General features: G+C 47.0%; 1 protein-coding gene and 1 long non-coding RNA gene across 2 annotated transcripts; one reads left to right on the forward strand and one right to left on the reverse strand.

The window, feature by feature from the left end:
• The first annotated feature begins 7,690 nt into the window (after positions 1-7,690).
• On the forward strand, positions 7,691-8,380 carry LOC123045447 (histone H3.2). Its single transcript, XM_044468501.1, has one exon. The coding sequence runs from the start codon at positions 7,801-7,803 to the stop codon at positions 8,209-8,211; it is 411 nt and encodes a 136-aa protein (XP_044324436.1). The 5' UTR covers positions 7,691-7,800; the 3' UTR covers positions 8,212-8,380.
• A 2,093-nt stretch (positions 8,381-10,473) lies between these two features.
• On the reverse strand, positions 10,474-11,997 carry LOC123045448 (uncharacterized). Its single transcript, XR_006421410.1, has 2 exons — positions 11,521-11,997; positions 10,474-11,409 (listed from the first exon to the last, which is right to left on the reverse strand). It is a non-coding gene; the product is annotated as an uncharacterized lncRNA (long non-coding RNA).
• Between the last annotated feature and the right edge of the window lie 1,236 nt (positions 11,998-13,233).

Genomic DNA, 13,233 nt, shown 5'->3' on the forward strand with positions numbered 1-13,233 from the left:
GTTGAGGTGTGTACGTAGCCGAGAACTCGTGTGAAATCCCTTCTTCATCAAGAAAGGTATCCACATTTGTGTTCTTGAACTCCGTTCCGTTGTCGCTGCGAACCTTCTTGATCTTCACTTCAAATTGATTTTGGGCATTCCTAGCGAAGTTTTTGAAGATCTTCTGGACCTGCGATTTATCATCGAGAAAGAACACCCACGTAAATCTGGAAAAATCATCAACTATAACTAGACCAAAAGAATTTCCACCGAGACTCTTGTAAGAGTTGGGACCAAAAAGATCCATGTGAAGTAGCTCGAGTGGCCTCTTCGTGGTCATGATGTTCTTCACGGGATGCCTTCCTCCAACCTGTTTACCTGCCTGACAAGCGCTGCAAAGTCTATCCTTATCAAATATGACATCATTAACTCCAAGGATATGATTGCCTTTAATAAGCTTGTCAAGGTTTCGCATTCCAACATGACCTAATCTTCTATGCCATAACCAGCCTTTTGAGGATTTAGCAATGAAGCAAGTTTTAGGTTGAGCCTTTTTAGTGAAATCAACAATGTATATATCACCTCTACGCACACCGGTAAAGACCATTTTATGATTGTCTCGATGAAACACTTGGCAATCTACTTCAGTAAATAGAACATTGAAACCGAAATCAGCAAGTCTAGATACTGAAAGTAAGTTGTAACCAAGAGATTCAACGAGCATGACATTTTGTATGTAGCTATCATGTGATATGGCCACCTTACCAAGGCCAACCACCTTACCCTTTGAGTTGTCATCGAAAGTGACATACTTTCGAGGACTATCATTATCAGCAAGCTCACGAAACATGTCTTTATCTCCGGTCATGTGATCGGTACATCCACTATCAAGAACCCATTCCTTTCCTCCTGACATATATCCCCGAAGATTTGCCATAAGACCAAAATGTCTCATTGCATCATCAAGATCGAAGTCACTATCATCATCCTCATCATACTATCCATGTTCAACATCGTCATGTGGTGGATCAGATCCTAGAGAGGGTAATTCATTAGAATGAGTTTGACAATGATCTTGCTTATGAATTCTTATAGCTTCGGAAATAATATCACTAATAATACCAACATTTCCTTTGGCACGCATAAGGTTTGTAAGCTCGAATAGACGATCACTAAACATAGGATCACTAGTATTCATCTTACTCAAGGCAATAGACTTATGGAGAATTTCATCTAGATTTTTCAAGGAATAATCGGGAAATCGTTCCTCAAGAAATTTCCATATGGTGTAGGCACACTTAAAAGTAGGCAAACATCCAATCAAGTTTCTAGACAATCCTCTAATGATAAGTTCGGCAGTTCTAAGATTCCTAATCATGTCAATAGACTCATCATGGGTAGGATGCATAGGATCAACATAAGGTGCACAAGGGCTAGCAATGTACTTGTTCAAATGATATTGATTGAAAATAACAAGCATCTCATTTTTTCACTCACGAAAATACTCTCCATCAAGAATAGGCACTCTATGTCTAAGACTCCCCAAAGTAGACTCATCCATCTTCCTCCAATGGTGATTAAACCAAAGCAATGGAGACCAATGCTCTGATACCACTTGTAGGACCTTGAGAAGAGGTGTCTAGAGGGGGGGGGGGGTCATTAGACACTAAGAGCCAAAGTTGTAGTTTTTAAATTTCCTTAAAGTTTGAGTGGAGTTTAGGCACAATTTCATCAATCACAATACATAGCAAACAAGCATGAAAAGAGTATATGAGCAGCGGAAAGTAAAGCATGCAACTTGTAAGAATGTAAAGGGAAGGGTTTGGAGGATTCAAATGCAATTGGAGACACGGATGTTTTTGGCGTGTTTCCGATAGGTGGTGCTATCGTACATCCACGTTGATGGAGACTTCAACCCACGAAGGGTAACGGCTGCGCGAGTCCACGGAGGGCTCCACCCACGAAGGGTCCACGAAGAAGCAACCTTGTCTATCCCACCATGGCCGTCGCCCACGAAGGACTTGCCTCACTAGCGGTAGATCTTCACGAAGTAGGCGATCTCCTTGCCCTTACAAACTCCTTGGTTCAACTCCACAATCTTGTCGGAGGCTCCCAAGTGACACCTAGCCAATCTAGGAGACACCACTCTCCAAGAAGTAACAAATGGTGCGTTGATGATGAACTCCTTGCTCTTGTGCTTCAAATGATAGTCTCCCCAACACTCAACTCTCTCCCATAGGATTTGGATCTGATGGAAAGAGGGTTTGAGTGGAAAGCAACTTGGGGAAGGCTAGAGATCAAGATTCATATGGTAGGAATGGAATATCTTGGCCTCAACACATGAGTAGGTAGTTCTCTCTCAGAAATAGGATGCTGGAAGTGTAGGTTCAGTCTGATGGCTCTCTCCACGAATGAAGAGGAGGTGGAGGGGTATATATAGCCTCCACACAAAATCTAACCATTACACACAATTTACCACACTCGGTGGGACCGAATTGTTAAACTCGGTCGGACCAATTTAGCAAATAATGTGACCGTTAGGGTTTTCGGTGGGACCGAAATGCAACTCGGTAAGACCGATATGGTTAGGGTTAGGGCATAACGTAATCTCGGTAAGACCGATTACACAAACTCGGTGAGACCGATTTTGGTAATAAGCTTTCCAGAGAGATGGTCAGGCAAACTCGGTTGGACCGATTATCAAACTCGGTGGGACCGATTTTGATAATAAGTTAACCAGAAAGTTTGCATTGTAATCTCGGTAGTACCGATTGCTCAAACTCGATGAGACCGATTTTGATAATGGACATACATAGAGAGATTACAATCCCATCTCGGTGAGACCGAGATCCCTATCGGTGAGACCGATTTGCTTAGGGTTTGTTGCAGTGGCTAAGATATCAAAAACTCGGTGGCGCCAGATAGGAAGAATCAGTGGGGCCGAGTTTGACTTTAGGTTTAGGACATATGTGTGGAAGTGGGAAAGTAGTTGAGGGTATTTGGAGCATATCACTAAGCACTTTGAAGCAAGAGGCTCATTAAGCAACACCTCATCCCTCCTTGATAGTATTGGCTTTTCCTATAGACTCAATGTGATCTTGGATCACTAATATGTAAAATGAAGAGTCTTGAGCTTGAAGCTTGAGCCAATCCTTTGTCCTTAGCATCTTGAAGGAGTTCCCACATCCTTTAGTCCATGCCACTCCATTGTTGAACTTATCTGAAACATACTAGATACAAGTGTTAGTCCAGCAAGAGATATGTTGACATTAATTACCAAAACCACCTAGGGAGCACTTGTGCTTTCAAGTTGCTATAAAATAATTGTAAAACATCCAAGAATGATAATATAACAACATGAATACTTCATAAATTATAGATACGTTGGAGACGTACCAATGACCGAGACATCTCTCCGGTCAATAACCAATAGCGGAACCTGGATGCTCATATTAGCTCCTACATATTCTACGAAGATCTTTATTGGTCGAACCGTTATAACAACATACGTTATTCCCTTTGTCATCTGTATGTTACTTGCCCGAGATTCGATCATCGGTATCTACATACCTTGTTCAATCTCGTTACCGGCAAGTCTCTTTACTCATTCCGTAATACATCATCTCGTGACTAACTCATTAGTCATTTGTTTGCAAGGCTTATTATGATGTGCATTACCGAGAGGGCCCAGAGATAATACTCGGAGTGACAAATCCTAATCTCGATCTATGCCAACCCAACAAACACCTTCGGAGATACCTGTAGAGCATCTTTATAATCACCCAGTTACGTTGTGACGTTTGATAGCACACAAGGCATTCCTACGGTATCCGGGAGTTGCATAATCTCATAGTCGAAGGAATATGTATTTGACATGAAGAAAGCAATAGCAATAAAACTGAACGATCAGTATGCTAAGCTAACGGATGGGTCTTATCCATCACATCATTCTCCTAATGATGTGATCCCGTTCATCAAATGACAACACATGTCTATGGTTAGGAAACTTAACCATCTTTGATCAACGAGTTAGTCTAGTAGAGGCTTACTAGGGACGCGATGTTTTGTCTATGTATCCACACATGTATCAAGTTTCTGGTTAATACAATTCTAGCATGAATAGTAAAAATTTATCATGATATAAGTAAATATAAAATAAACAACTTTATTATTTCCTCTAGGGCATATTTCCTTCAATAGAGCAGTTCAATTAGTACATAATAGTTGAGAACTGTTATGTGGTCAAACAGGCTCATTAGAAGTAGTGGATAGTAAAGGAATGTGACTTCCTTAAGGCCTCGTTCAGAACCTCTTCACGAGCCAGCTTCACCGGCTCCGCGCGAGAAGCCAACCCGAGTCTCCAGCTCCTAGAATCCCGCTTCGCGGAGCCCGTCCCAACGTATTGCATTTTGTGGAGGAGTAGAAGCCCAGCTCCAGAAAAAACGGAGGCAAAGTTGATTTAAATTCAGGAAATGCATTCCAAAGTGGGGTTTCGTACTGTTTCGATCTGCAGAAGCCCACCCCGAGCTACCGAGCGACCGTAGAAACACCCTCCCACCCGTGCATTTCCTCTCTGTCACCAACCCTAGCAGCCGCCCACCCCATCGTTGGCCGGCCGACCAATGTGCCGCAATGGCGCAGCCAGTCTCTGTCGCCCTCCCCTCGCATCTCCACCGCGTCCTCGTCGCCGGCAACAGGACACCAAACCCCAACAGGAGTTGTGCCTTCCCCTAACTTGCTCCGTTTTCTACCAACGGAGAGGAGTTGCTCTCTGCAGCCGAACACATCGCTGCTCCTGTCGGAAGCTGGCTCTTGGTGGCTTCTAGGAAAGTTGGCTATTTCGGAAGCTGGAGGCGGTTAGTGTGTGCTCCCAAACAAGTTTGTTGCTAAGCTTCCTCATTCATGGAGAGACTTTATCGCTTTTCTTGAGTTTGAAACACCAAAGACAATAGGTCTCTCTGTTGGTTCGGAATTTTCCACAGCTTGACGATTTTTTTTTGTAGAAGAACTCGATTGATGTGCGTTGTCGCCGATGGCAGTGCCCAATTGATCGACGTACGTATTTTTGAGACAATCTTTGCTACGCTTTATTCATATCAGAACGTTTACAGGAAGAAAATGGAGATCTCTCGGTTGGACCAACCACACATGGCGGCCAAACCCAAGAGTCAAAGTGTGCTTAGCGAGATTGTGAGCCTCGAAATTCAAGCTCCTATTCTTGTGAATGAAATTACACGCAGAAAAATATGTAGATGGTTCTAAAATTTCATGCACAATGGCACCATACTCCGCTGCAGATTTCTATTTGATGCCCTCCACCACTATCTTGCAATCCGAAGCACTCTGAATATTGTTCAAATAAAGGTCCGCAACCACTTCATGTCCTTCCCGGACCACTAATGCCTCAAGTATGGTCGGGTTCAAAATGAACCGATGGGTAATCGAAGATGCTCCTAGAAATCTTCCCTCTTGATCTCTGTAGACCACCACCACGGCTCCTTTCCTGCACTCCCCATCTACTGCAGCATCCACATTTACCTTTGCATATCCTGGAAGTGGAGGCAACCAAGATGATTGCCTGTGTGTGGTTGTTCTGACCAATGGTTGGCATGGTTTTGCTACAAGCTTCAGTTCCTTCAGATAGAACTTGATAAAAGAATTGGTGGAGAAAGGGCTTTCATATATTTCTTCATGAATAACTTTTCTCCGAGCGCGCCAAATTGCCCACAGTGTCACCACCATTCTTGTAAACTCATTCTGTTCCAGAATATCATGCATTGTGAACACCCAGGTTTTTACATTCATTGATAGATTCTCACACATACTCTCCACCAGCTCTTTTGAAGACAATGACCAAACACTTCTGGCCATAACACAATCTACCAAGGCATGTCTTTCTTGAGCTGCGCACAGACAACACATGTTTGTAGTTGACATGCTTCTATGGTTCAGAAGATCTGCTGTTGGTCAAGATTCGTGGCACAATCTCCATAAGAAGTTTTTCAGTTTTGAGGGCACTTTGATATTCCATAAATTAGTCCAAGCCCTCTCATCCAAACTCATATCAGATTGGCCACTCACCTGCTCCAGAAGGTTCTCTTCTTGTAATTTAGTTTGTCGCAACAGTTTTAAACCGAGCTCATTGAAAAAACTCCTTTACTATCCTCTCCCCATGCCCAAAAATCATCTACTCTCATGGTACACAGTGGTGTCCTCAGGGTGAAATCAGCATCAGCTGATAGAAAAAATGAATGGACTCTACCTTCCCGCCATGATGTAGATGTACTGTCAATCAGCTCCGAGACCCTTTGGGGCGGGTCATTCACCAGACATGTAATCGGGCTCATCATCCCAGGCCTGGGTATCCAGTTATGTTCCCAAATGAGCGTATCCTCTCCCGTATGAATTCTCTTAATTATACATGTGACATAGCCTCCCTTCCATCCAACAGTGCCCTCCAAATCTTTGAAGGTTGTTGGCCCAATGAAGCATTCAGAAATGAGACAACTGGAAAGTACTTAACTTTCAATATTCGTGAACTTAAAGTGAAAGGATCATTGATTAATCGCCAAGCCTGCCTTGCAAGTAGGGCAAGGCTAAATAACTCAATGTCTCAGAAGCTCAGACCTCCCATGTTCTTCGGTTTTGTGCAAACGTCCCACGAAATCCAGCACGGTTTCCTCTTGCCGATCTTGCTGCCCCACCAGAATTGCCGAATCATGGACATTACACTTACACATATACCTCTTGGAAGCCTGAAACAAGACATCGAATAGACTGGGATAGCTGGAGCTGCAACCTTTATAAGAACCTCCTTTCATGCATATGATAAGAGCATTTTCATGCATCCCTTTATTTTATCCCACACTCTGTCCCGCAAATATTTGAATGTTCCATTCTTTGAGTGGCCCACGTTTGTAGGCATGCCAAGATACCTATCACACAATTGCTCATCATGCACCTGAAGGGTGTTCTTTTTATATCATCTCTAACTGTTTGTGGGCACCCCTTACTGAAAAATATGGATGACTTGTCATTGTTTACCCTTTGATCCGATCACAATAAATATTCACTAGGTATGAAACCACCTCCGCCCCTTCATTACTCGCCTTGAAAAGCAGCAGGCTATCATCAGCAAATAGCAAATGGTTAACAACCGAAGCTGTCGGTGCCACCTGCACTCCAACAAACGCTGACGACTGAGAAACGAATTTTAATAAGCACGAAAGGCCTTGTGCTGCAATCAAGAAAAGATAAGGGGAGATTGGATCTCCCTGTCGGATCCCTCTGGTAGGTTTAAATTGTTCTAATTTCGCACCATTTAACAACACCGAGAATGAGACTGACTTGATCATACTCATCACAATTTTAATCCATGGCTGCCCAAAACCAAGTTTACCCATAATCGCCTCCAAATAAGGCCATTCGAGTCGGTCGACGTACGTGTCCACGCAGAGCGCCGTTGGGCCGTATTCGTATGATGGGCGGCGAGCCCTGCAAAAAAGTAAAGAAACGGGCCCTGCAAAAGAATAGAAAGAAAAACAATCCAGCATCCTCTATGGGCCCGTCGATCCTTCGTAACATCATCGCAGCCAATAAGGTAACGGCATTGCCCGTCTCGCGGATCGCCAGTCGCACGGGCGCCCTCCTGCCGTCGGATCACATCCGTCGCTCGAGAATCGCCCAAACGCCAACCCGCCTCACCGTGCGAAAATTTTCGCGAGCCCGCCTCCGCAGCCAATCCGAGAACTCACAACGCAATCCCACAGCGCCATTCTCGACCCTTCCAAGCTCCTCCCGGCCTCCCCTTCGCTTCCTCCGATGGCCCGCACCAAGCAGACGGCGCGCAAGTCCACCGGCGGGAAGGCGCCGCGGAAGCAGCTGGCGACGAAGGCGGCGCGCAAGTCGGCGCCGGCCACCGGCGGCGTGAAGAAGCCGCACAGGTTCCGCCCCGGAACCGTCGCCCTGCGCGAGATCCGCAAGTACCAGAAGAGCACGGAGCTGCTGATCCGGAAGCTGCCGTTCCAGCGGCTGGTGCGGGAGATCGCGCAGGACTTCAAGACGGACCTCCGGTTCCAGTCGTCCGCCGTGTCCGCGCTGCAGGAGGCCGCGGAGGCGTACCTGGTGGGGCTCTTCGAGGACACCAACCTCTGCGCCATCCACGCCAAGAGGGTCACCATCATGCCCAAGGACATCCAGCTCGCCCGCCGCATCAGGGGCGAGAGGGCCTGATGAACCACCTCTCTGTTTCTGGTCTCTGCCGCTGTTGATGTTCTCGGTGTCCGTCGTCGTGTGTTAGGATTTAGAAAATGCTGAGTTGTCGCCTGTTGCTTCCTACTAGTATCTTGTAGTGATGGTTCGCCTCTGTAATGTTGTTCAATGGAATGTTACTACTGCTTCATTGCTTTGTGAATGTTCAGGCGAGAGGGCCTGATGAACCACCTCCCAGTCTCTGTTCTCTGCCGCTGTTGATGTTCTTGGTGGCCGTCGTCGTGTGTTAGGATTTAGAAAATGTGTGGTCGTCGCCTGTTGATTACTACTGTATCTTGTAGCGATGGTTCGCCTCTGGATCGTTCAATGGAGTGTTACTACTGCTTCATTGATTTGTGAATGCGTGTGGTCAATGCATTTCCTTACGCATGTCGGATCATCTGAATTTTGTTCTTTGATTGAAAGCACTGTGATGTGGTTGTCACAATGGCATTTGTCGAGTGGAACATCATCAGTTGACCGCACGAGTAGTAGAAATAAATGTCAAAACGAATGCTCAGTTTAATCTTTCTGAATGTTATGTTTAATCTTTGCATTTTCCGCAAAAAAAAAAGTTTAATCTTTGCATCGAGAAGCTGCAGTTCGGTAGTTGGCCATTCCGCGAGCGAGCCATATTTTCTTTTTCTTTTTTTGAGTTTCAAGAGCCACCTCTTGTATGGGCCTATTTCTGTTGGTTAGTTCTGGGCGTTGGGCCTTTTCCGTAACAGCCAAACAGCAGACGGCGAGCATTCCGGGGAGCCGGCGGGTGGATCGAGCTCGTTCCCCGCATCGCAGATCGCAGCTTATCATAGCTCTGTAAAGGAATTCTACACTCAGATTATCCTCACTAGTCTCTACTCCCTCCGTTTCAAAGGGGTTTTTGATTTGGGCAATGCTAGGCGCCGGCGCACGTTTCGGCCGGTCCAGCCCAAGCCGTCCGATGCGAGCTGCGCGCGGTTGGATCTGAAGCAAAAAAAAAACTCGTCCCCAGCTTCTTCTTCCTCGGCTCGATCCCCTCGCTCGGGCTGCGCAACGCCGCGCCTCCTATCCCTCGCCGCCCGTCCACACCCTCGCCGCCCATCCACACCCTCGCCGCCCGTCCCCGTCGCCGCTTCCAAACCTCGCTGCCCGTCCCCGTTGCCGCTTCCAACCTTTCACCGGTCGTCCTCATCGTCGCCGCGACACATGAAACAACTACATATGCGGTTGCAGCTTGCAGCTTGCAGCGGCGACGCTTGTAACTCTCCCCGGTTGTAGCTCCGCCGCCGCCCCTCGTCGTTGATGCTCATCGCTGCATGAAATTGCATCGATGACGGCCGTCAGCCATCCACTGTGTGATTGCGGCTCGGTGGCGACACGCGCAGGTTGAAGCATTTCGCACATACGAATGAAGCTTTCTCTACAACGGATGCAACTTTTCTGGTTATGCAGTGTATGGTTGTAGCTTTCTTTTTCAATGGTTGTAGCTTTTTTCATCTACGGTCGAAGCTTTTCTATCAAACGGTTGCAGCTTTTTTCTTTGTGGCAGCCTTGGTTAATGCTTTCTATATTGTTTCGGGTTGAAGCTTTTTCATCAAGGGTTGTAGCATTTTATGTCGACGGTTGTAGCACTCCGCCATGGCAATGACTGCTTGCAGCTTTTGATGTATCTGGTTGAAGCTTTTTTCATCTTGGTTTGAAGCATTTTATTAAACGGTTGTAGCATGAGGGCGTGCGGCAGGTTCTGCAATGCCTCCGCCATGTCTGCAGCGCGAGCGCCACCCTCCTTGCAGCTCGCCGTCACCATGCTCGCCATCCATGATGGCAGCTCTCCTGGGCACCGGTTGCAGCAGGCCACGACGCGGTTCCATCTTCCGCCCGGGGCCGGCGAGCGAGGACGGCGAACGGCGACGGGGACGGCCGGCGCGGGTGGCCACCGGCGATGAGGACGGCCGGCGGGGGCGGCGAACGGCGACGACCAACTGAGATAGGGACCGGCGAGATGAAATAGAGAGAGGGGGGAAGCAGCGCAGCCGCGTGGGGCGTTAATGGCGAGCGATTTGTGGGCCGATGGAAGGGGATCGCACAGGTCGCGCGTGACCGGCCGAGTGGTTCGGCCGATGCCCCGGCCCCAAACGTTTCCTTTTTGATTTTTTGCCATCAATTACTTTGAACTTTGACAATTTGCCACTCCTTACATTGTAATTGATCAGTTGCCACTCTTTACATTAGACTTTCATCTTTTGCCACTTTTTCACACAAAAACAATACTTGCTAATGATTAACATAATAGACATATAAAACAGTGGACGAAACTACCCTTTTGTGCTAGTTTGACCAGTGCAGCCAGCCAATTCACCGTTGAAGTCAAATCGGGAGGGGGTGAACCGGTTCGCCGCCGCCGTCGGAGTACCAGATGCCGTTGGTGGCACAGCTGTGCTGCTCCCCGCCGTCCTTGTTGCTCGTGCTGCTCCCTGCCCCCTGACAAGGTTGACAGCCAACCCGTGCCCACCCGACGCCCGTGGCACGAAGGAGGCCGATGCGTCTCCAGGTAGCAGTGTAGAGGTGGCGCCCTCCCCGTTGCTAAGAGTGAGCTGGCTCCCAGTTGCCGGGAGAAGCGCACACGAGCGTGGGCGCCAGGGCTGTGCTACAGAGAGGAGGAGCAGCGGCAAGCCGCAAAAGCAGAAGGAGCAGCGGCGGCCAGGAAAGGGAGCACCGGCGAGGGAACAATTAATGTAATGAATTGATTAATTATTGTCCAAATTGATGTTCTGAACATAGAATCACAAGTTGCAGTTCGTACTGACGCATCCATCCATGCAAAGAAGAGATGAATCAAGATGCAGGTTCTAAGAATGTCAAAAAGGAGAAGAAAAGAAAGTTGCAGGCTCTGGCTGCATGGTGCAGCTAGAGACGCGTCGCGGAGCAGCAGCCGTACGAGGCCGGCGGCCCTTGCTGCCGAAGACCTGCATGGAGGCAGCAGCCATGCGGCTCGAGGACCACCGGAACGACCTGCACAAGCAGGTGAACGGGTCAACGGGAGAGGAACACGCATAGCTTCCGCACCATGGAGGAGTTGCTGCTGTCCGAGGCGGCGAAGGGAAGGGTCGGCCCGTCGGCGCCGTGTTGTACGACTCGTCCCTGCAGCCGTCGTCACCAGAGCCGCAGCGGCAGCTTACATCACGGCAACGCGGCGACCAGCTGCTACAAGCAGCAGCGGCAGCTTACATCACAGAAACATGGTGGCCGGCGGCAGAGCACACGCCGGGATGTAGCCGCCGCGGGAGGGGGAGCGGGACGGAGAGGACTCACCTCGCCGGGATGTAGTCGCCGCGGACGACCAGGGCCGTCGGTCGTCGAGGACCACCAAGCGCGACGCCGTTGAGTAGCCGCCGTGGTCTCCTGGCGTTGCTGCCGGCCAGAGGAAGGGGATGAGACGAGCGACCGAGCTCCTCTCCTGTTCCTGGTCAACGATCTGGGAGCACGGGCATTCTGGTCATTTTATGCGGGGCCCATCTGATAGAGGGCAAAAAATCAAAGTTCAATGTAAAGAGTGGCAGCAGATCAATTACAATGTAAAGAGTGGCAAATTATCAAAGTACAAAATAATTGGTGACAAAAAATCAAAAATCCCGTTTTAAATTACTTATCGCAAAAATGAATGTATCTAGAACTAAAAAATGTCTAGATACATCAATTTCTACGACAAGTAATTTCAAACGGAGGGAGTAGTTGTTTGAGCCTAAATTTCTGGTAGATAGTCTAGATTCGGAAGTAGTGCCGCGGATGTCTTCCGTGAAGATTCGAGTCCACGCGTTTCGGATGAGAACCAGCCACCTGTTGCTGTTTCCTAGTTTTAGATCTAGACTGCTTCCCCTGATTATACTGAGATGCATTCAGTGCAATTTTTGAAATTGCAAAGGACGTCAGCAGTTATGCCCTTTGATGAAGAACATAGTAAGTTAGTAAAGTGCATGCTGCCAGCCTCGAGAGGGCAATGCATTTTGGTGTAAGATAGTTGGCATCGCAAAATCTGAAGCTCCACCAATGATGTAATTCCCTCAGTACCAAGTATTATAGTGCCAAGGACAGGGTGTCGACCCGTTGGCCGGGCAGTTGAGGTTGCTGCCAGCCTACCCGAGTTCAAGTCCCGGCTAGGGTTAGCCCTTGGGTTGGTCTCATTTTTTTAGTATTATAGAGTCAGTGATCTTTATTGAGTTAAATACACTGTGAGTGCCCTAACTTGTCTGATGTAGTTAGTTTGGTGCCTGAACTTGAAAAATATATAAAAATGATGCCGTAACTTGTTCGAATTTTTTTTTAGTATTATAGAGTCAGTGATCTTTATTGAGTTAAATACACTGTGAGTGCCCTAACTTGTCTGATGTAGTTAGTTTGGTGCCTGAACTTGAAAAATATATAAAAATGATGCCGTAACTTGTTCGGATGTTCAAATACGGTGCCTTTGGATGTATTGCCGCCGTATCCGGTGCTTGTGTAGCATGCCAACGTGTCGTTGGCCCACATGTCAGTGGCTGCGGGCACGAGTCTGCTGTTTTTTTACAAGGAACCCCCAGACTTTAAGTAAATGGCGCAAAAAATACATAAAACGCACTAAGGGAATTTGAATAAGGGACCTCGTTGAAAGAGGAAGGAGCTGACCAACCAGCCACGATTTAGTTTACGTCCAATTGCTAGCTAGCACGTTATACAGCCTATTCGACACGTATTACACGCTTTTCTTTCAGTTTTCCTTTCATATTATTTTCCAAGTTCCTATCGGTTTTTTTTACTGAAGTTCCTCTTTAGTTTTCATGATACATAAATTTTTCATACGAAAAATAACAATGATCATCAACATGCAATTATTGTTTATTTTATATCTTTGTTCCATTTTTTGATTTATTGCGTACTTAGAAGAGATAAACATGAATTTTTTTTTCTAAAATTTTGTTTGGATTTCAAAAGGTTGAACATATATTAAAAATTGTGTAAATTCATTAATCTTCATTTAGGACCACAAGC

The sequence above is a fragment of the Triticum aestivum genome, chromosome 2B (assembly GCF_018294505.1).
Source record: "Triticum aestivum cultivar Chinese Spring chromosome 2B, IWGSC CS RefSeq v2.1, whole genome shotgun sequence".
NCBI classification, from domain to species: domain Eukaryota; kingdom Viridiplantae; phylum Streptophyta; class Magnoliopsida; order Poales; family Poaceae; genus Triticum; species Triticum aestivum.

Coding starts and splice junctions, on each gene's coding strand:
- LOC123045447 (XM_044468501.1), top strand. CDS start 7,801: ATGGCCCGCACCAAGCAGACGGCGCGCAAGTCCACCGGCGGGAAGGCG.